This window comes from Falco punctatus, assembly GCF_963210335.1.
Source record: "Falco punctatus genome assembly, chromosome: 1".
Classification (NCBI taxonomy): Eukaryota; Metazoa; Chordata; class Aves; order Falconiformes; family Falconidae; genus Falco; species Falco punctatus.
The window spans coordinates 4,323,335-4,347,381 of record NC_137580.1 but is presented as its reverse complement, the minus strand read 5'-3'; the positions used below and the strand labels follow the sequence as shown (position 1 = coordinate 4,347,381).

The window sequence follows — 24,047 nt, the reverse complement described above, 5'->3', positions numbered from 1 at the left end:
TGCCCCAGGTCTCCGGGAAGCCCTGCGCTGGGCCGTGGGCTTGTGCCTCCCAGGCCGGTGCCCCGACCCCTGGCCGCCCACGGCAGCCCCGGGGCTGCAGGCTCCAGCTCTCGGCCCAGCCCCCTGCCCCCTCATCTTATTTAGGGGCCGGGCGTGGGAGCTATTTCAGCCACAAATCAAGCGATGAATAAATAAAACGTAAAGATTTCCACGCGGCCAGTCAGCCCTTGAATTACAAATTAAGTGTAAAGGTGCTGCAGCAGCCCGGTGCCTTTGGCACCCAAACCCCCACCCCCCCAGCGAAAGGAGGCAGCGGCTCCCCGCCGGCAGCGCGGGGCGTCGGGGAGGAAGGGGGTGACGGGGATGGCGGGGCCGGGGGGCAGCGCGGTGTGATGCGCCGTGCCGTGCCGTGCCGTGCCGTGCCGTGCCGTGCCGTGCCGTGCCGCGCCGTGCCGTGCCGATGACGGGCGCAGCGCGCTTCCGCGCCCGCCGCCGCAGCCCTGCCCCCGCCGCCTGCGCGGCCGGCCCGGCCCGGCGGAGAGGCGGGGGGATTTCCAAGCGCCGGCGGCCTCGCCGCTTCCTCTCCTTGTTTTGCTTTCGATCTGGCCTTTCTCCGCCCGGGCGGAGGCAGTGAACTTTTAGTTTTGCTCCCGCGATTATTCAGCGCCTGTTTTCATTTCCATTTCGCGTCCCCTGGCAACGGCGGTAACCTTGAGGAATTATATAAGGGCCGCGAAAACGGGCCGGCGAGGTAATTTTTAAATCGCTTTCGATTTATTTATTTATTTATTTATAATTTTACACACACACACACACGCGCGCGCGTTGCCGCTGTTCGGCCGTGCGGGGCGGCGGGGCTCCCGGGGAGATGCGCATCGCTTTAAAAACAAAAGGTCGGGCTGCAGCGGCCGGGGCCGAGCCCCGATCCCGTCGTTGTGTTTGGGGGGGGGGGGTGGGGGAAGGGGGGCGGAGGGTTGCGGTGGAGATGCGGGGGGGGGTACCCACTGCCCCCCGGGCGGGGGGCTCCGGCGCTCGGACAAAGGCGGGGGCGTTGGGTTTGGAGGGCCAGGGCGCGGCACGGCCCGGGCCGGGGAGCGGGGCGGCGGGGGCGGGGGGTGGGGGAGCACCCGCACTTGTTGCGGGCCTGGCGGCAGCCGGTACCTCCGGTAAGGAAAGGCGGGGGGGAGCGGCGGTGGCGCGGGCAGAGGGGCGGCGGGCGGGGGTCGCGGGGGGGGGGGGGGGGGGCATGGGCCCCGCGGGGCCGGGGGGGGCGGGCGGGGCCTGGCTGAGGCGCCGCCCCCCGCCCGGCGGACGGTCCGTTACACAAGCGGCGGGGCGGTGCTGGTGCGCCTCGCTCGCCGCGGCCTGCCCCTGTCCCCGGCTTCGGCGGGCTCGGGGCCTCGGCTGGCGGCGGGGCGGCCGTGCCCCTGCGAGGGGACGGCGGCGGCGGGGCGGAGGGAGCGGGGGCTGGCGCCGCGAGCGGAGCGCGGCCTGGCGGGGCCGCCGCGGGTGGGTCCCGTGGGCCCGGCGGAAGGAGGAAGCGCTGCGCGGGGCCGCCCGGGGCAGGCCGCCGGGGGGCTGCGGGCCTTCCCGCCTCCAGGGCTTACAGCAAACACACCTCGAGCGAGCAAGCAAGCAAGCATTCCTGCCCTGGTCCCCCCGCCCCGTCCCTCCCCCGTACGGTCTCGGTGAACCCAGCGCTAGCGAGTGCGCCATTTGCACGCTTTGGCCTCCGCCAGCCGCAGGAAGGGCCTCTCTCTCCGGTGGGTACGGGCAGCGCTGCCACGTCGTGGCCTTCACCGCCTGGCGCAGCGCTGTGCAGCCCCCGCCAGCCAGCGAGGGCCGGGCCCGGCGTGCCTGCCCCCGGCGGGATTTATGAACGGGGGTTCTGGCCGTGCGTGGTGCCGAGGGTAACCTCCAAGCGGCTGGCAACGTCTGGGGTCAAAGTTGCAAGTGCCGGAGGAATTGCATCCCTTAGCCCAGGTTCCCAGCAGCATTTCGGGCTTTTAATTCCCATTACGATTACTGTCAGCTCCCAGACGGCCGTGTTGGAGGCTTATTTATTTGGACACCGAGCTCAGATAAAGGAATCTCGGAGCACGGAACTTTGCTCCTGGTTAGTGTTCGGGCGTAATTTACAGCTCGGCTCGCTGCGCTAAGGTCTTGCGGACAGCAGTCTCTTGAACATAGGAGTGGTTGTAAACTACAGCCTCAGTTTCTGGAGGTGAAATACGGTGTGTTTAATTTTGCGTTTGTTTTATTTTAAGTCTTAATGGGTTTGCATATAACAGCCTTTGCAGAATGGCAGCGTTAGTACCATAAAAAGAGAGTAGAGTGGAGCCGCAACGTTTAGATTCATCCTGATATGGAAACGGTGACATAAAAGTAGCAGAACTGATCTGCGAGGCAGATGGCTTCCATCTGAATTGCAGTCTTTCCATGCCACCAGCCCCTTCGGAGACATCAGTGTCCTTCTTCTGTGGCCCCTGCTGGTAAAATCCCACGGGGGAGTTATTTCATGTGCCCCTTGGGTGGCCGCGTTCCTCTTCACTGGTAAATGGTGGTGGAAGGTCTGAGAGTGCCGAGTCCTTTGACACGGTGTGGCTTTATCATGGTCACGTGCTACGCTGCAGTTCTTTCTTCAGCTAGGTACAGGCATGGCGAGGTGTCAAGTCTGCTGATGCTGGGGTTAGCCCGCTGAGGCTTACAGTCCTAGCCTGTATTTGACACATACCTCTGCAGTGCCTCCCAGTTACGTGCTGGCTAGAAAAGTGACAGATTTCAAAAGATGCCAGTCTTTTGAGAAGAGCTGTTCGTCGCAGGCCATGCTGCATGGAAAGGGGTAGCTTAGAGAGGTATGGGAAGTAACATACGGACTGTTGGGAAGGGGGGGTAAAGACCCCAGTCTCCATTGTGTGGTGGGCTTTGATATGTGGGGCCCGGTGGTGTTAGAGAGAGGAAGAGTCTTAATGCACAGTTGAGAAAATGATGCAGAAAAAAGGCGCCAAGAGTCAAGAGGAAATGGAAATATTTTTTAGAGTCTACATTAGAAGAATGGGCTTTGTGTAAATGTATTTGCAGCCAGGCTATGTGTGCCTTAAATTAAAACATGTATTTATTTATATATAATACGTATATATTAGTATAAGTTTAAAAAACAAATGGTGGGGAAAAGTTGACAGGTGAAGAAAAGTTTGACAGGACACATCCTTTCTTGGAAGAGGAGCATCATCCCCATGGTTTTAAAACATTTCCATGATGTAATACTTGGAGTATCAGAAACTTTATGCAAGCTCAGGTATTATAAAGACAGACTACAGATGACAAGAGAGAGGACAGAGTGGCTAGCGCATGCATGAAGTGGGATACTTTTTGTTAGAGGTAATAACTGTTTTAGGAAGTAACATGGGCTGTCATGAATTGATGCTCTAGGTCTGTATAGGAAGAGCAGAGATTAGGGCTACATGACCATCTGTCTGTCCAACCAAGATGTTGGTAACAACTCTCATACATTAAGGGAGAGTAGCAAAGGTACAGAAGTAGGAAATGCAAGGATAATTGGAGGCTTCAGTTGCTCCCATGTGTATTTTGTCACGCTCCAATGTGAAATTTGCCAGGGTACTAACTTTTTAGGTGCCAAACCCCCCTACTTCCTGGGTGTAGCTTGTAAGGGTGGGTACTCTGTGGGTAGCAACTCTGGATAAGATCCTGGCCAGGAAGAATTAAGTTCAGAATTTTACATTAAAAATGCCAGCCAGCTATGATGTGACAGTGACCATAATGTACTTTGACTCAATGTTGCTTCAGGAGCAGTAAAGCCAAGGGTTGTTGCAGCAGTGTTTAATTTTCTAAAGAAAATCTTCACTGGGGGGGGGGGGGGGGGGGGAATGAATAGAATGGTAAGAGGCAGCCAAAAGTGTAGAATACTTGCAGGTGGCATGTAATTCTTCAAAGACACTGTAGTAAAGGCTCAGAGCGATTGCATGGCATCTGTCAGAAACACCAAAAAAGCCGAGCAGGCTGACGAGGAAAGTAAAGGAGCTCAGTAGAAGTAAAAAGACGTCTTGCAAAAGGTAAAACTTTGTCAACAAATGGGGAAGGTGGCAAAGAACATAAAATTGTATTGAACACAATAAGGTAGGCCAAAAAGAGTCATGGAACAAGTTGCTAAAGGCAAGAAAACAATTAGTAAATCGTCTTTGAAATGCATGAAAAGCAGGAAGCCTGCTGATAAGTGATCCATGCTTTGAAGGAGGAATGCCCAAGGAAGATAAAGTCACAGCAGAAGAGCCAAACAAGTTCTTTCAGCCTTGCTTCACTGAGGAAGAGATTCTCTTGCAGGAGGCTTTTTTTTTTTTTTTTTTTTTTTTTTTTAAGGAGTGAGCGTGTTCGAGGGTTTCACCCAAGCTGAAGTGTCTGTAGGAGAGGGTATCAGAATGAACCACTGAGAAGGATGATAGATGGCAGGAGGTGGTACTTGTTGAAGTGTTTTGAAGGAACTTAAAATATGAAATTGCTGATACATCGCTGGTTGCATGTAACTTGTTGCGTAGGCCTGCCTTGGTGCTCCAGGAATAGAAGGTGACAAATGAGCTGTCAATTTTTCAAGGTTTCTGAGGAAACTGGTAACTCCAAGGTGGTCATTTTTGTTTGCCAGGGACTAGTGAATGGGACCAGTGAACACGGGTATAAATGGGATACATTGACAGACTAGACCTGACCTTTGTTGAGGAGTTTCATGAGTCTTCTGGAGTTGTCTAAAGGCATTGTTGAGCTGTTGTTGGATGTCTGGTTGATAAAGTCCTCATCAAAGCACGGCCAGTTTCAAAGTGGGATCGGGTTGCTCCATGTTGCATGGTTGTGGTCAGTTTGCTCAATGGACAGAGGTTGTCAGTTGTTCCCCTGCAGTCTGGCCGGCTTCTGTGTCTATGGTGTTCAACAGATGGAGGAAGGATTAGTGGTGATGTGACGAGTTTGCTGGTTGTATTAACTCATTTGAAGCATGAAAAATCCCAAAGGCAGAACCACAAAGACTGCAGGAGTATCTCATATTGAATGTACAAGTGTAAGTTTGCAAATGAAATTCAGTACGGACTGGTGTAAGTGTAATGCACATGGAAGGGAACACAATCTTAATTTCTGTACACAAGGATGAAGTTTAAATTGACTTTTTACTCAGGAAAAGATGGTGTAACACAGATAATCCTGTGAAAAGATAAGCTTTGTGCCCAGAAGTGGCTAAGGAAGGAGAGGGCAGGTTAGGAATTCTTAGGAAGAAGTAAAAAAATAAAACCCACTGTTACGGTACTGTAAACCCACGTTGCTCCCCTCTCCTGAACAGTGTTAACAATTTTTGTCCCCCATATCGAAAAGGATGTAGTGAAAGTTGACGAGCTACAGAGAAGGGCATCAAAGATGGATCAAGGATACAAAAGGGCTTTTGTGAAAGAGTTAAGTAGCTTGGAAAAGAAGTGACTGCAGAGAATGTGGGGATGTTCTTCAAATCATTAGTGTAGTGAAGAAAGTGAATAGATAATAGTACAGATAAGATAAACACCACCCAAATGAAACAATTGGGAGGAAGCTTTGAAACAACAAAATTCATGTCCTGCAGTACACGAATTGTGCTCAGGGCAACTGCATGTATGTCAGGAGTTTACGTGGGTTCACGAGTGATTAGGCGGTCTGTGGGAGAGAAACTTGCTGTACAACTTAGCAGTCAGAACAGTTCAGTATCAAATTTTGGGCACTGACTGCCAACAAAGAGCTACTGCAGATGTCGATCAAGTATTATTCCAGAAAACTGCAAATAGACACCTCCACTGAGAAGTGTAAGCTATGGTCCATTTGCAGATAACATAGAGAAGCGAGACCCGTGCATTGCCCTTGGTTGTGTGAATCTTGTGGCATAAGATCTTATGAAACTTCAGCAAAAAAAAATGTTTCTGTGATGTGCCTGTTTAATCTGTGCTTGTTACCCCTGGATTTGTTAACCTGACACAAGTTACAGTCAGGTTAACTGCAGCCTGTATGCCTTTAAGATTGCATAGGAGTGGTACCCCAGCAAAATGTCTCTGATGTTTGCAGGATTAGAATCTGTTTATATTTTGTGGATCTTATATTGAAAGTTACGGTCCATTTGTAAGGTAAAGAAGCAATACTAATCACGTGTTACTCTTACTTATCTCTGTGACTCTTTTGTAAAGATTGCCCTTTTGAAACTCGATTCTTCAAAGGCCTGTGATGATTGTGATAATGAGGGCATAAACCATAAGGTAGTGTTTACTGAAGTTTTATTACAGTTTATGGTGCTATAAGCTTTGATTAGCATAAAACATTTTCTCGTTTGTCCTTGGAGACCACAAGCACAAAAGCACAACAAATAAGCAAGCCAAAAAAATTCTGGGTACAGTGAATGAGAGAAACAGATTTATTAAGTTGCATATTCCTCATGTATGAATAACATTATGGAAAAAAATCGTTCAGTGTAATCAAATAATTTCCCCTTGCTTTTTTTCTCAGAAGTTTTGTTGGAACTGTATGAAGGTTCTTCCTTGTATTGACGATGTGTGAACTCTTGTGTTAAGATTAAAATAGTAAGGAAAACTGGAATCAGCAATTAACAGTTAGCGGAAGGGAATACATGCTAATAGTTAAGAGTTTAATGTCTGCATGTATATCTACACACATACATTTATGCACACATGCATGTATGCACACATACATACCTACATATATAAAAAGTGTAAAATCAGATGGTTTGTATGTAGCTTAAATAACATTGTACAGCACACGTTTCTTATTGATAGACTGTAAAACGTTTGTAAAACTTGCTCTTCCATCTAGTGCTGGACATGTTTTCAATTTCTTGGAAGTTGATAAAAAATTAGGTTTTTTGAATAAGCTACAGAGAAAAAGAAAGAAGTGGTAAGCAGTAAAGCTTTCTTAATGTGTAGTATACTTGCAAGCCTGGCTTTGTGTACATTGGAAATCTTCTGACCCCTTGTCTTGGGGGAAGATTGCAACAAACGTAGAGCAGTGTGACCACTGTACAAGGCAAACATTTTATCCTGTTACAGCTTGGACACAGGCATCCAGGAACACATCCACCTGCATGTGGCATGTTGTTTCACCCAAGGTGCAGAGCTAAATTCTAACTTTAAAATATTTTAAGATTCAGTTTTTGCTCTATAGGTTGCTAGCTCTCACGATGAGCTTGTAGGTAATAATTTCCATGTTCTTGGCCCTTAAAGCGTAGTGCAGGTTACAGTCTTAATAGCTTTTCAACTGACCTTTACAGGCTTGGTTTGTAGCTCCCAGCATATCTGGTGTTAGGAATTGTGGTAAGGTGTGGTATAAGCCAAAAGTATTTAAATTTGTCCTTTAGTTTGGATTGCATGTGACAGTGGATGTTGTCAAACCATTTCCTTTTTGCTATAAAATGATTCTAAGTACTTTTTAAAGACTTACATGATTAATATTGATACAGCACAAAAGAAGGAAGGCTTTCTTACAGGTTTTGTTTTAAAAACTCTGAAGTGTGCTTAAGTTCTGCTTTTTTGATGTGTATGGAGGGATATATGTGACTTGAAGGGCTTGATGAGTGCACAGACCGTCGTATATTATAGGAATATCTGTAATATTCCTATGGATACTGGACATTGCTTGACAGCATTACAGGCAAACCTCTTACACCTTTATCTAAGCAAGATAGTGCCTTAATTCTTTAATAAATTAAGATAGCAGTAAGTTTAGGTCTTTATGTGCTTTTCATGCATATATGCAACGTGGATGTGGTGCATGGTACGGACTTTTGTGCATTTTGTGTATTGGCTGAATTAAGGTGTTTTGGTGAATTGTGTAAATGTGCTTTATATGCAGCTGAGAGATGAAGCCAGTGGAAAATACTGAACTACTGAATGTAATTGGATGTGGCATATAAATTTGTAAGATCAAAATCAAACACCCTCACCCGCAAACACATTCCAAAATTGTGACAGCATCTTAAAAAGTTTTATCTAAAACAAAAATAATTCCACAGTAGGAAAAAAGGTGGGGTAGGAGACTAATGTTTTGAAATTACTGAAAGCTTTCCTGCAGGATCTGAAGTCCCAACAGTGTTACATGAAAAAAAGATGAAAGCAAAACTTGAGGATAGAATTGAAACCAAATATAAACAAAAGCGAAACCGACTCCATTGCTTTTCATTTCCCAGTTGGCAAAAGAAAGAATAAACACAGAGCCAAGAAGCATGAGAGCTCAACTTGAAAAATTAGTTCAATTTTATTTATTTCATCTGTCGGTAGATTTCTCTTCTGCATGGCAGCACTCCTTTAGTAGATTGCATGGTAGGGAGTAGGAGTTGTTCTCTCTGGTTTGTCCGGGCACCACTTCTCCCACCAGCGGTCCGGGTGACGGCCCCGCTGTGCAGGAAGTTAACGTTTTGAAATGCTGTGGCAAGAGCATACAGAAAGTACAATGGAGGTGATGACATCCAGTATGATGAAAGGGAGCCATTCAGCTGGTAGGTGCGCTGGATTCTATTCACGTTGAGATTTACGTTAATAGGATCAGGTATAAAATATGTGGTGGGCTTGGTTCTTGTTCCCTCCCTTTGGGACTGTCTGCTTAGATCTGGGTCAGATCAACAGTAACCCAAAGATGTTACCTGATACCAGCTTTGCTGATGGCGTGAAATGACTGCGAATGGTTTCACTCCATTTCCACAGATCAGTCAACAGCTAGAAGGTCCTTTTTGACCTTGAGAATTAGCTGGTGAATTAGTCAAAAGATGGCCAAACAAAAAAAGGCGGCCGTGGAATCTCAAATGAGTATCCTTCTCATACGTAGAGATGCGTGCTCCTGGGCTGTATCAGCAAAAAGGTTGGGTGCTGGGGAGAAGCTTGGACAATTGCTGCTCCGCTGAAGCTGTACTGCTCTGAAATGAAAGACTTTAGTTCCAGAGGTCCAATTCTCACACATTGGCACACATTGCATTCGAGCGTATAAAACCTAAATTCTTTGGATGCCGAAACCGTACTGGAGCTTTGAGATTGATGAGGGAAGCTGATGAAGACTAGCTTTGTTTAGTTTAATAATATTTAGCCAGCTTAGATGAGAAATGAAGATGAGTTCAGTGGTCTCCCTGTAGCTCAGTAGTATTTTAGGAAAGTTCCAAGATAGAAATAGCTGCTGCAGATCAGAAATTCAGGCTGTCTCATTGCTGTTGGTCTGTGGTCAACACAAAAACTTTAAATTAAGAGCACATTTTGTAACCGATCCTATTAACTATTCATATCTCAACATGAAAATGCATTAAGAAGTTCCTGTGTGTCCTGTGGCAGTGGAAGGAGTAGCATTTTTATCAAAAGGAGAATTACATCATACCATTTCAACATGTGTCAGTATTAAGCTTTTTAATTTTTCGCACTCTTTTAAGTGCAAGCCTTTCAAGTATAAGTACAAAGGAAAGACATTTCTCTCTTAAGTTCTCCAGTATCAAGCAGTATCTCTGTAATAACTAATTCAATTTATTTTTTGTGCTCAACACATCTGCTTCTTTCATGGTGCTATTTTTGTAACCGTAAATAAGTGCATGTGACAGACATGTTTCCAGTTCACAGTGTGGATGATTCAGAGGATCCCAGCCCCCAAGTCTGTGCCTGCTGTGGTCTGTCTGTAAAGAAAGCACCTTAAGTAAGCAGGAGAGCGTTTTTTACAGATCTGAAATAGCATATACTTTTCTTTCTTTAATGCCTTCTCTTGCAAGGAAAGGAGAAACTCCTTTCTTGAAAGGGCTGGTTTTGGTGCTCGCGGTGAGGTTAAGCAGAGGTAGTTCTTGTCTTTCGCCCTTGGTTCTGGGCGCTTGCACTAGCGATTAGAAGTTTGGGTAGCAGAAGTGTAGGTGTGGGTTAGCTATTAACTTCAGTGGTAGAAACTTCCCTTGCCCAGACAATAAAATGAAAGGTTTAAGCAAATATTAAATCACACTTTAGTGTAGTGTGCAAATACTTTTTGCTGTGTGTTGCAGAACAGTATGTTATACAAACAAAGGCGGCTGTGAGAAACAAGCCCAGTCCGAGCAAGGTGGATTACATCAGGTGCAGGTCACGGCCGGTGAATGTGTAAACTCTTCCTCGAACACGTTTCTCAGTGTTAGCTGTCTGGAATAATTTTTCTGCCTCTCTTGAGTGCCTCTAAAATGTCACTGTCTTATCTGCAATCCTGCCTGAGCCTTGCAAGCCACCAGTGTGGGAACATTGAGATTAAGGACTTTTGGTTTATGATGGCTGCTTTTCTTATATATAGCACCCTATAAAGCACTGACCCTGTGTTTAGGCAGAAGAATGCTAGACAGGACATGGAGATGAAGTCTGCCCAGGCTTTAAAAAGTATTTTTACAGCTTAAGATTCTGATCTTGCAGATACTTGCATGTGTGATTTTCCATTGCTTTCAGAGGGACATGTGTAGGAAACATGTTGTGCTTGTTAAAAGTTTTAGGGATGTCTCCTGTACATTTAGTCGCAGAGCTTGTAAGAGTGTGTTAGTCTAACAGCCATGGGGAAACATAAAAATCCTGGTGAGTTGCAACAGTGTGATAAAACAAGTGAGTCTTGATAATTGTTTGAGCCTTAATAGCCTTCTAATTTTCACCAGGCTGGAAAATTCTTTATGAATCAGGTGTCGAATGCTGAGTTTTCCTGCCAGCTTTCAAGAACGCGCAGGGTTTGACTTCCGTGGATGCTGACTGACACAGCTAAGCAGCAGCAGCTATTACATGTGGGTATGCAGGACTGGATTTGTATGTGAGCACTTAATTCCAGAATAAAATTGATTTATTGGGGGATAACTGCTCCCCAATGCAAGGAATTAATTATGCCGTGACAACCATGCCAGCAATTTTCTTGTTGTAAACAAGCCCTTCCCAAACTTGTCTGAGTGAAGTACAGCTCCACTACTGAGCAGTCACCACCTCTCTTCTGAGCAGCTTCTGGGGGGAAAAATAGATACGGAAGAGAAATCTTGATCAATTATCAGATGTAACAAAAAGCTTAAGAAGGAAATAAATCAGTAAAATGTATGGCTACTTTTGAGACTCCTGGAGGAAGTGGTAGGGGGAGAGTTTTCTGTAATCACATGCTTTTAACTATCACCTGCATAGATCCGTTGTTTTGGTGATGCCACCAGAATCTGGCATCTTCATCTTCACTCCAGGCAAGACCTGGGAAACAAATGAAAAGAAACGCCCAGGAACAAAGTATTCCTTTAAAGCTGAAAGTAAACCAATCATTTTGTATTGTCACCAGACTTGCAGACATTGATGTGTGTACAGATGATCATCGTGGCAAGGATTCTGCGGAGATGATCTTTAACAGTCTATTTGTTAGAAGCCTGGGCCAAGTTCCCAGCTGATGTAAGTCACTGCGATGCCAGAGAAGTGAATGGGCTCAGCCACAGACATTGTGTTGTTCAAGTGTCATGATAATATTCAATGCAGGCGCCAGTGCAAGGGAAATTTTATTGTAGGTATTGAGAGGTTGAAGCGTTGTTTCACTACAGCCAAGTCCAGAAGCAAAAAACCAGCCTTCTGGTTCTGGTGTATTAAAATCAGATGGCTTTTCTTCAGTGCAGTTCTAGTCTGTGAATCCAAGGCTACTTTTAATGATGCCTGAGATCACTGCAAAGTAACAACTCGTGTCTTTGCTGCTGAGGGAGAATAAGCTTTGCATGGAAACCAAAGGAAAGAGTCTGTTTTGATGTGTAATGTCTGAATCCCAGCCAGGGCATGTTAACACCCTTTGGGTGGAACAGAAATGCTATAGGGCTGATGAAACACGCTATATACAGTATGAGTTCCCATTGTACGTTTTCCTGGGCATGTTTGTCATGCAGTCTGTAATGCTATTTCAGTATGTTTGAGGTATTCGCTGCCTTTGTTTTGTTTGGGGTTTTATTTTTCTTGGAGGGACTGTTGAGTTGGTTGGTGTTCTTCACCCCCTGTCCCCTTAGAGTGCAAGGGCTTTGCTACCTTCTGCCTTCGTGTATCTTTCTCAGGTACAGCAGGATGAGAGGAGGGCATGCTGAGTGCTTCCCTCCTCCTCCATCTGCCTTCAGCTCCCTGCAGCCCAAAGTGGGCACAGCCTGGCCCCTCCAGAGCTTGGGAAGTTGGGTAGCTGTTGCTAGCTTGAATCTGTCACACAGCAGCCTCGGTTCCCAGGTGTTTCACCACCCCACCAAGCTTTCCCCTTACGAGCCATTGTGCTGTGTTTGGTTTAGGAACCTGGGGAAGCAGCTGAAGTATTGCTTCTTGGTTGCCTGTACAGGTTCTTCCTGATGACCAGGCCATTCCTTACACTAGTTCGCCCAGGACCTGCGCCCTCCTGCCTTGCCTGCTCTCCAATTCTTGGCTTTCCATCCTGTTTTGATGGAGTTTGCTCCTTCCTGCAGGCACCTGAGCAAATAAGATACCACCTTTCCAGCCCGCGGTGAAGTATTTTTCTTGGTGATGGACAGGAAGGATATAGCGTGCTCATGGTGCCTTTGTTGCTGCCACCAAAGTGTTAGGAATGAGCAGGAAAAATACTGCCATTGCTGCAGCGTGGAGCAAGTGTTATAGCCAGCACAGGAGCTGGTTCTGCGCAGCAGCCAGCCATGGGGTATGCTTGAAGGGAGTGCAAGGCAAGAGATGCTTAGTGATAAGCAAATCCGCCAGCAGAGTTGCAACGTTTCCCCCATCCCTCCCTGTTCAACAGAGCATCACTGACAGAGTATTCTTAGGGAACAAAAGAGGCACCGTTACATGCAATTAAAAGACCAGAGAGGGTGGGTTTTGCTGTCTAACTGTATGTAAATCCAGAAAGTCTCTTACAGGATTTTATGTGTTGCCTTGCTTCCTATCTGTTTTCAGAGACAAGAGCCTCAGGGTTTTATTTTGAACTCTTAACACTTGCACCTCTGAAAACGGCAATGCCCGCTTTTCCTCGTTTACTAATTCTACTTTAATTACATGTTTTGCCGTTGGTTCCAAAAAAGATACAGGTTATTTGCATGATTTGGGATTATCAGGAAGAAGGCATGTGAATTGTGCTTCTGCAGCATCAGTGGTGAGATTCTCCTTCCCGTGGATGGGAAGCACACCAGGCAGAGGTCTGTCTCCCTGCGGGCTGCGGGGTTTTCAGGTGTCCAAAATCAGAGCAGCTGAGTAAAGTGCAGTTCAGTTTGTCAGCGTTTAGCGGTCAATCTCGCATTTCTGAAGTATTTCTGAGCAGGCGAGGCCAACAGGTTTCCTTACCCAGGGAAAGTCTCTATCCCTCTTGATGAGTTTGACTTCCGAGCAGGGCTTTGCTCGGAGTATGTACAGTTCAACCTTTGAAAGGGGCATCCACAGTGGAATAGTTGAAAAAGGTGATCCTATATGCAAAATCCTATATGAAGGCAGAGTGCGAGCTGTGACCAAGGGACAGAATTTTGCTCCAAATACTGTTCCTTAAAAAAAAGATCATGTTTCCTTGTATCCTGGAGCAGTCTCGGATCAGGGACAAATACAGAACCCAGTTCTCTGAATCCTAAAATTAGCGTATGTTCTCATTTCAGCATATGTGTTTGGTCACACAGGGTGACTGATGCATTTCTGAACTGCAGCAGCATTAGCAAACAAAGGGAATACTTAAAAAAGTTTTATCAGCAAAGCACAAGTACAAGATGACTTTTTTTTTTAAAAAAATTGTCAGTTCTGTATTTGCGGAGAAAAGAGAAATAGAGACCATGCAATGTTCTGCACGTGTCCTTGGGGAAACATGTTTTTTCACAGCTCTGGGGAAAGGCTGTGGCTTGCTTTGCAAATGCACCTCCAAGTATCTTATCCCACCTTACCTTCTCACAACCATTACTGGTATTTCCATAGGCTGGCAAATCTTTTAACTGGCTACTTTTTGATGGGAAAAGATTTGCTTTTTCAGGTTTTTTTTTTTACTTCCATATATTTTTTAAAAAAATATCAATGGGCATAGAGTACCGCGTGTTTTTGGGATAACCTTTGTACCTTTTCAGTTATCCAGACCCTGTCAGAGGGAGTGAAACTGAAGGGAAGAGAACATCTTGTACCGCTCAGATTTAATGCCTGCCGTGCCGTTGCTTTCACTTTCTGTCTACAGCTGCCGTAATTCTAGTGAAGGGCTCTTCATTCTCAAAGGTAAAACTTTCTGTATGGCAGGAGTGTTACCTCTGTCAGGGAGAAACCGTAAGTCAGACTTACTAGAATGTTTTAGTGGAGAATAGGGAGGAATGCAAGCTCTTTTCATGCAGTGGAAATATTTGTATGTATATATGGATTACAGCCATCACGTCTTTTCTAATGTCTCTTTTAAAGACGGACAGCTCTTGAAAGTAACTACTGCTTTTCTAATACCTCTTTAGAAATGAGTGCTGTGAGTTTCCTTCTGAAGGGTCTTGCGTAAAGAATCGTAGAAAAATACATCTGTGAAGAAGTGTGGAGTTGAAATTCAGTATGGTTTGTTGCGTCTTAAGTACGCTGCAGTGACGGCTACCTGCTCAGTGTGCTTTGTGTGACTCCTAAACACATTGCTATGCCTGTGCTTCCTTGTCTTACGCCGTCGTGACTCGTCTTTCAGCCGTGTCTATCGTGGGAAGCCGGCTCGCATGCTTCCCTCCAGGCTGCTGGTATGGTTTCCTTGTGGAAAGCTCACTTTGAATTGCACGTGTGGTAGCAGGAGCGGTGTTACTGTAGCCTCCTCGCGGTCTCCGTGTTCCTGGCCAGGTCAGGCTGTCCCCGGCTCCAGCAGACCCCCAGCCGTCTGCCCTCTGCCTCACTCTTCCTCCGAGGCGCAGCTGCAGGACTAGGACCGTGCCTAGCTGGCTGGGGGGTAGCTTCCACCGTGGTTTTGGGGTATCTGGTTGCCAAAAAAAAAAGGCTGAACGGACTGCAGGACCAGCAGGAATAGTACAGCGAATAAAGCTTGGAAGAAGGTCAAAATAATCCCTCCATATGCGGGCCATGCTCCTTGCACGGGGCTCGGCTCCTCGCAGCCCCCCGTAGCCTCCCCCTCCAGGAAAGTCCTGCTGAGCTGGGGTTAGTGTCTCTCAGGCTCAGCGCTGCTTTGGGAATAATTCTATTGATGTTTTAATGTCTGTTGATAACATTTAAGCTCCCACCACTGAAAAGGCAACTACCTCTGACTACAGTGCCCTTTAAGAGGGAGGCAGGTGATAAAAATGGAGCAAGAAAAGGGAAACGATATTCATGGGGCTGCCACCCTTAAGACATTTGTAGGAGGTGTGGTTAAATTTTTTTTTTCTTTTTTTTTTTTTTATTGGAGATTGGCTGTCTTGTTAAGAATGGCAAGTGCTCATAAAATAAATTCCTGGCAGGTAGCCCTACTTCCATGTCTAAATGAGCTCCTCTTTTCTTGTTGGGCAGAAAAATGCTTTCTTAGGTCCCATCTGCATTAGCAGTTGACTGTGTTTCTTGGCGATTTGTCTTCCCTTCCCCCACCATGGGACAGTGATAAACCAGTAGAAAAAACAAACAGGAATTATTTTCAACATAATGCCAGAAAATTTGACTCCAGTGTGGGGCTCTGGGACTTTTAAGCTTTTTCCCCTGCTTCCCCCAAAGAGATGCTGGGGGTCAGTACTGCCCCAAGTTTGAAGCTGTGATCTAAAAGCATGAGGGCTTCATTAGCAGTTTTGGATTAAGAGGTTCCTCCCTGTCCTCCCCAGATGCTCCTTTCCCACTTCCATGCTGGAGTGCCAATCCTGTCTCGGTTGCACTGTCACGCGAGTCTTTGAGCAGGATGAGAGCCATGGTCTGGGTTCAAACAGACAAAAAAGGCCTCACAGAAAGAGATGTTGCTTGTAAACCTGCAAAGTTCCTGGTCTGGTTCACAAATCTGCCCATACAGAGAGGCGTGTTACCGTGCAACAAAATTGGGATGGGATCGAACGGTGATGGAGTGTTGGAGTGTGAGGTGCTCCTTTGCCACTGGTGGAGTTGGAGCTGCTCCCTCCCCCTGCAGCCCCAGCTACCCCCGCTCCTCCCCCTTGGCCTTCTCCAGGGTCTCTCTAAGGTGGGGGAAGATGGTGCCAAGTGACCCATGGCAGGCGTTAAACCATTTTTCTCCTGGTTAACCCAAGCGTGAAGGTTCAGGCTGGCAAAGGTAAGGGGCTTTGGAGAGGTTTGCTTAGGCTGGTGGGTGGGTACCCACAGCTCAGGAGCTCACAGTGGTGGTGAAGCTGGCGGGTTCTGAAAATACTGGTAGAAATCCACTTGTCCTGATACAAAAAATACAGATAACCGCACATAGCTGCTTCTACGTGTGTAAATGTGCAGGGGAGGCGCAATGTTAGCATTGACCAGGAATAGGAGATAGGTGCGTAGGTGCTCCCGGTTTTACAGCCTGCTTCAGATTATAAATGTTGATGTTCTGTTCTCCTCAAAAGGATCGACTGTTTCTGCTTTTTCCTTTCTGCTGGGTAAACACTGGAGAGGGGCTGGAGTGAAGGAACTTGGCGTGCCGGCTGTTTTGTATGGCTCACCTTAGTTTCTGGCTTTGCAGGTTTGTTTTATCATTAATGTATTCTGATGGAGGGTGAAGCTGGCTTGATGTTAGGTGATGGCCCCGGAAGCTCTACATGCCTTTGCTGCCTCTTTCGGATAATTTCAAAGGTCTTTCCAAACTTGAATGACTCTTAATGGCAGAAGGTGGTTGTTCCTCTGCTCGTTGATAGATGGACTTCACATTCGCCCAGTAAGAGAGTGCACCCCTTAACCCTGCTTAGGGACAGACGGAGGCTACTTTTAAGGCACTGCTGAAGTTGTTTCTTTCTGTACAAATAGATCATGCATTTGAGAGCTCTGGAGGGGAGATGTGGCACCGTCATTTCCCATAGGCAATTACTCAGTAGAGGTGACTTGGTATTTTCATCACAGGGACGTTGCTGACGTGCAGCTGCCAAAAAGGCCACCACATTTTAGCACTGCTACGGTCAGTGCTGTCCTGAGGCAGACGGGTCTGGCGTTGTCTTCTGAAGACATCGGGCTTTATGTTTGGCAGCATGTGCTCTAAGAGGAGCATGGGGTGTGTTTTGATGAGCAGAAGCATGCTGTGCTTCTGTCCCCCTGTGAAAGACATTCCTCCAGAAGACGTTCACCGTTCCCTCCAGCTGGACATCATTACACATTCTTTTTTAGCTGGGTTTGGTTTTACTTTCAGATAAACAGATCTGGGGAGCCGTTCCTCCCTTCTCGCAAGCCAAACCTCTTTTCTGATTACCTTGGATTAATTTGCCTTGGAGTAGGTGACAGATGTGACGGTGTGTGCTGACAGCTGCAGGTGCTAATCCTAGAGGAGTCCCAGGGTGCAGAAAAGGAGATGAGCATCACAGCATCTGCAGGGGAGCAGCTGGGGAAGCCCCTGGGGACGTGGGAGGAAGAGACGACTGGTTCGACTGTGCCATTTTGGGCAAGACCAGCTTCCTTGCAGTAGCAATGTTGGCAGCTTTCTCGTCTCCTGAAATGCTTTGCTTTTGCACAAAGGCAGCTTCTGTTTCTTCCGTGTTGCCTGTCCCAAGTGGGATTTGTTGCCGCTGCCTTCAAGATGACTTTTTCTGCGTTCTAATTTGTTCATTCAGATGGGCTTGGAATTTGTCTTAGGGGCTCATTACTCAGAAGACAAGTCCCACTGCTAAATGGGAGCACTCATTGAATGCTGAAGATGATGCACAGTGTTTCCAGGAATTGTCTCAAAGTGCATGCATACTTAAAGATATCTTACAAAGAAATGCGTCTCAGATGATCATTGCATCTGCTTGTTTCTTCCTTGACAGACACATAAAAATTTTGCTCATGGTTTTAGTACTTCGCCATTTGCATTTTTCAGCTTTGACCCAATGTTTAGCAGCAGAAGACAGTATAGCTCTCCCATACACACTCTGCAGCCTGGAGGAGGATCATTGGTGCTAAGCGGTGGGGGCTGCAGCAGCATGGCTGGCTGCTTGCCACCATCCTGGGGGCCAAAAAAGCTGCACCCGCATCGCTCTTGCCCAGAAAACGGCTTCCCTCTTGCACAGAGGGCGGATTTGCACAAGGGCTTGGCCGCTGTCGGGTTCTGGGGTTGGCTGTTTTTTCGTGTCTGACCTGAACCTGAAAGGGAGCTGAGCAGTTGCAACCATTTTCTGAGCTATTTTAGAAATTTGTAGTTACTGGAAAACGCTGCGGCTGAAGCACAAGTGACCAGCTCCACACAGTAGTAAATTAAATGCCAATATGTTTGCAAAGAGATTAAGTGTGAGCACGGCTGCTGGTACATTCCCTGAACACATCAAAGAGCCTTATTGTTGCACTCAGGTTTTAATTCCTTATTAGTTTCAGGAAATACATGTCCTCAGAGCAATGAGAGGAAACTTTGAACGTTTTTCTTCCTCTTGTGCTGGGTGTGGGCTTGGTACTGCCTAATTGTTAGTCTGTCCGATGCCTGTACTCCCATAGGAAGCAAGAACAAACCCATTTACATTTGTGGCATTGCTTTGTGCTTTCAAATATGTGGTCTACTCATTTTTTTTCTTTTTTCTTTTTTTTTTTTTGAAGATCAAAGGTGGCAAGAATAGCGGAGCAGAGAATTTAAGAATGATGCAGAGAACACAGATGTGAAGAACAAAGGGGAGAGGAAGGAGCTGAGCCCGGTGCAGAGGGGGAGCGGAGGAGAAGAAGCAGCCTAAATGCAAGTACTTGAACATGGAGATGATGGGTTGCAGGCTGCTTAGCAGGAGTTTGATGTGGTGCTTTAATCTGCATCTAGTGCCGGTTGGCATTTTCAGAGCGGTGCCTAAGATCGATTAATGTTTTTGAAATTTTCTGCCTCAGGTTCAAGACTTTGGACTCATGTCAATAATTTACAGCTCAAAACAGGGAAGTGGCATCAGGGTCACGTGTGTGGGGGTGAGAGAGAGAGAAGAAAAGAAGTCAGTTTGAGTCTTAACTGAATAATATAATGTGGTGTGGTGCAGCTGAGGGGAAGGCACTCACATTCTAGCTAAGTAGTATCGAAATGTGAAATAGCAGCTAAAAAACCAGTGACTGGGTTGGGCAGAGAAACCTGGAGGGAGGGGGTCAAACCAAAGTGGTCTGATAAATTGCTGTGATGTGAAATGTATTTTTCATAATTTTAGTCAAGTGTATGGGACAGAAACAGCCATTTGAAAGCACTCTCGTTAGCAGGTGCATCATTTTAGCTAGTACAGGGATCGATGCCTCCTGCATGTGAATTTTTTTGGTCACATTTTTTTTTCTTGGCAAAAAAAGGTCTTCTGCAAATGCAGGTACGTGGGCCAAAAAGAGTGTAATTGTTTTTCTTTGCGGCCTCTGGTATCCCGCCTGTATCAGCAGACAAACTTATGCCAATATGATGTGTCTTCTTCAGGGGAAGGTTTTCCTAATCCAGGTGTACCAGAAGAGTGTTTTCTGCCACAGAGAAGGCTTTATTGTCTCAGGTGCTCTTAAGGGAGACTCCTGCACAGATCCAAAGTCGCTATAATTGTTCAGTAAGTGTGTAATAAGTCTGTACTGCGCAGAGACAGGGCTGCTGCCTGGGAGTTCTGCCTGGAAAACAAGTAACCTTGTCCCTCGTTCCCTGCAGCTCCTTCCCGGGTGGGTGACAATGCCTGTCGAAAGGATGCGGATGCGCCCCTGGCTGGAAGATCAGATCAACTCCAACAGGATACCGGGGCTGAAATGGCTGAATAAGGTAAGGGGGGTGCATGTGAGTGCATGTGTTTGTGTGCTGAACAGGGACTGTATGGCAGTGCCTGAGGTTTGGGTAGGTAAATCGGCTCATTCCTGGTTTTCAAAGGGGTGACATGGGGAGGAAGGGCAAAGCTGTATGCTTCCTGCTGAACCTGTTCCTCCAGCCTCCCCTGCCAGATCTGAGGCACCCTGCTTTGGCCTGCTGGATTTGTGGCTCCTTTGAAAGCATTTTCCAAGTCTTTGTTGTTGGAGCGAGCATTTATGGAGACTCAGCTAGGTTTTTGTTTTTAATCTGGGAACAGATTGCTCACCGGGTAGCCTTGGAGGGATGTGAGCAAAATGCTCTCCTGAGGTGGAAGGCTATATTCTATATTAGGCTCTGAGTTGAAGCAACAATCTTCTGTTTCAGACTCGTGTGACTTCTCTGATACTTCTCAACCTGGGAGAAAAATGGGTAACCTTTCCCCTGCCAGACCCAAACCTAATACTCCTGGTGCTGAGCTCTTACTGAGAGCATTTAGACATTTTGAGATCACAAGCGTAGGCTCCAAACTATCGGTGCCCAATGTGAATTTTTATTCAATGGCTCAATAAAACCACAGAGCATATTGGAGAATTTGAACAGTAATAAACCCTGGAAGTATTGCGTGCATTCTGTGTTACGCAGGAGAGTAACTCACCACACTGAGAAGCATGAAGCAGTTTTGGCTGCAGAGGCTGCTTCGTTATCAAAATGGGTAGAAATGCACAAAATCTGGAGTAGAAACATAAGATCTGCCACTCTGGTTAAGACACTAACCTGGTTAGTCTACCGTCCTCTCTGTAGTAGTAGTTGTGGTGCTCAGGTGTTCATTTTCAGAGCTGAAGAGTGGCAGTTGAGATTATGAATTTTTATTTCGGCTTTCAAAGCTAGAAATACACGTGACTACAAAATGATCAGGAGCCCTTTAAATTTCAGCTACAAATTTTGTCTCTCAGGAACTTCCTGCATCAGTGACTCTCACATGCTGTGGCTGGGTAAATAAATATTGCTTTATCCATTCCCTAGTTAGCTGCCCTGTGAATTTGAGTAGGTCCTTGTTCTTGCATAATGGGGTCACAGCTGACGAGGAGGAAGAGACCAGTTTTTACTGTTGTCTTTGGAATTTGAGTCTCCCTGTTCAGGTCCCTATGGATTCTTCTTCTTGAGTATCTCTACTCCAGTGTGGGGTCTCTCCTGCTGAACAGTCCACCTCTGCTGTCGTTTGCTGGGCATTCCTGCCCAATCCCGAAATAATACCTCTGCCCTTAGTAGGGCACAGTATTTCAGATTTGAGCAGATCACTCTTAAATGTAACGTCATCTCTAGGTGATGTTCATATAACCTTTTTCAGTACACCCCAGGAATGTACTTGCCTCCTTTGCTCTGCAGCGTGAAAATGCTGCCGTGGTGCTAAAGTTGAGCTGACCAGCCTGTAAAGGCGGTTTGCAAGGCATGTCGTGGTGTTTAATGTTTGCAGCCCTGATTGTGTTGTTGCAGCAGTTTCTGCTTTGTGCTTCTGGCATAAACTGTTTTGCATGCAAGTGTCAGTGGGAGATTTTGTCCTTAGTTAGCATATTCTATATTGACCAAGACTTGTCTCACAAATACAGTATGTTGAAATGTATTTTTTTTTAAAAAAACAACAAAGCCCTGGCTCCTACCAGAAAGAGGATACCGGGCTAAGTGGCCTGCCTGGAGGTTTATTAAACCGATTCCCCAGTTCTACCCTCCGATTTGGCATTGTTCTGAGTTGCCTTTACTGTGCTCAACAAGTTAATTGCACTTCTGAGCATTTCTGTTTAAACATTTTTAAACATTCATCCCAACAATGAATCATTAAACCAAAAATATTTCTATTTTTACTGTAAATCCTGACCATAAACAAAGCCATGCATGGAATCAATGATACAGTGTCATGTGTATCACAGCCTGTTCTGTACCCACAAAATCAACTCTAGAGGCTGTAGGATTTTGGGATTTATATGTTTTAGCCAGAGTTTGGCAAAGGACAGTTTACAGTACAGAAAAGAAGGTGGGGAAGATTAGCAAGAGAACAGCACTTGTGTGTGTGCACAGCTTTTAAAGAAATAAAATTCAAATACTAAAGAAACAATTACCGTTCTGGGTTTGTCATTGGCTGTCTCTTCTTGGGAAATTTTTCCAGACCGAGGAAGGAATTAAGCCTCTCTTGGTTAAAAATGACAAATCAGGTACAGCTGATTTACTTAATCGCTTTCCCTACTGTCAGTTGATCACTTTGTATCTCCTGCTTTGTGTTCCCCTCCAGAACAGACCCCTCTCTATAGGACCTAAACAATAAATACTTGTGTACCTCCCTGGTGAAAATGTTATCCTGCTGAGTGGCATGAAGGAGGAAGGGAATTTCTTTACCTTCCCAGAGAGACAAAACTGGGAGGTGTGGAGAAAATTACGTAGTTCAGTAGAGGACAGAGGTGGTGTGAGGAGGGGGATAATGAGAGGTCAGTGTCCCTCATGGATCTGGAAGAGGAAATTAGAGTGGAAACATTCAGAGTAGCTGTAACAGGAGTTGAGAGGCAGCTTGCTGCTTTGATGGATGCTTGGAGTATTACCCTCCAGATGGTTGCCACTATTTGAAATTTGTCCTATGACTTTCAGGCTAGTATGTGATCTCATGCTCATTCACCTGCTTGGAGCATTTTGATATGCAAGGGCTGCAGCGTTTGATACTATTTTCCTCTTCCTGCCTATTTCTAAGAATGTGACACTTTCTCCCTTTTGATGTACCCACTGGAGTTTGCAGGAATTCCTGTTACGCTGCAAGAGTTTTTGTGGGTTGTGCTTTTCACTTCAGGTGAGACTATTTTCTTAATAGAAACACACGAGCCTTTGCCAATTAAGGTCATTATTAGGAAGCATCAACTGAAGAAGGATATCGGTAAATGTTTGATAGCGTGTGAAATAAAAAGTTAGTGTTTAAATAGAAAGCAGGTAAACTAGAGCAGAACACACAACCAGATGGTATTTCTGCAGTCAGCAGTCTTGCGGGATTTCAGAGAAGAGGAGATCATTTTATATACCTATATAGAAATTAGAGACTTTCTCACCAACGTGATAGTTGGTGAGAAAGTCTGTAGTTTCTATATAGGTATATAAAATTATAATACACATGAATTCTATGATTTTGATATTTATATTACGATTTGCTCTAAGTCCATGTACTTTTAAGACATCTGGGATTGGGAAGAACTTTCTGAAATGACCAGAAACACTGTAATGAACACTTGAACTGCTGTTGAGAGTGTCCTGGCACCTTCTTTTGAAGCAGTGAATACAGTTGATGATGACAGGATGCTATGCTGTGAGTCTTGTTCGGTCTGCTAGTTCCTAAGGAACTTCTTGAATTTTCATACAGAATATGAAATCCATGGTATAATCTCCATAAGCATTGTGTAGCATTGTACAAACCTCTCCCCATCACAAAGCATGAGAAGACTTTTTCATCTGGTCAATTCTTAAAGTTCTTGTCGATGGAAGTGGTTTTCTATGGAAGTGTTTTTTCTGTGCTCATTACAGTCGAGGGGAGAGTAAAGGCAAGGAAGCTTACTCTAGCTCTGATGAATGCAGTAGTGCTGTGGACCACAGGATGGTGGGGCTGAGGCTTTCTTTAGACCAATTCTGCTTGGGGAAGAGAAGAGCTGTATAGACGGGGAAGAGTAAGGAGGCAAAAGGCAGGTGAGGGAAGTGATGGGAACAGATTTAGAGGAAGAAGTGAGAGTGTGAGGGCTTGAAGGGGAATGAGGAATGTGTTGAGTCTGTGCTTTCACCAAATTGAAGAAAAGATGAAGGCAAGCAAGAAGGGAAGAATGCAGTTCTGAACATGTGACTGTACATGAGAGAAGACAACAAACGAGTTGAAGGACAATACAAAACACAGGCTCAAAAAAAGAAAAGATCACATGGAAAGGAAGGGAAATAAACCTAACCTTGACATTAGTGAAATATTAACCAGACACACAAGGAAGAAAAGTGGTTGTTGGAGAAAGGGGAAAGGGCAAAGGATTCATCTCACCCGACCACAGACATCTACAGTGTAGTTGTTTAAATGAGAGCTGCCTGTCTGGAGTTGTTTGTAGTCAGTGGAGAGAAATAGGCTCTTTTAGGCTGCAATTCAGTTGGTGTAGCTCAAGTGGCCACCTCAGAGAGAGGGTGCATTTTGCCCTGGAAGTGCTTTTCTCTTCACAGACTAAGAAGTGGATTTAAACCTGTAGCGGCAGGTTTTATAG

At 45.9% G+C, this 24,047-nt stretch overlaps 1 protein-coding gene across 4 annotated transcripts in view; it reads left to right on the top strand.

Moving 5' to 3' along the window:
- The first annotated feature begins 505 nt into the window (after window positions 1–505).
- The window catches only part of IRF2 (interferon regulatory factor 2), a 43,346-nt gene continuing 19,804 nt past the window's right edge, over window positions 506–24,047 (top strand). Inside the window, exons 1-3 of one of the 4 annotated variants that reach the window (XM_080375496.1) lie at window positions 506–751; window positions 18,606–18,742; window positions 19,654–19,761. In XM_080375496.1, the coding sequence (XP_080231622.1) occupies window positions 18,737–18,742; window positions 19,654–19,761 (114 nt within the window). In that variant the 5' untranslated portion in view covers window positions 506–751; window positions 18,606–18,736. The other 3 variants (XM_080375499.1, XM_080375498.1, XM_080375497.1) reach the window with 3 other exon arrangements.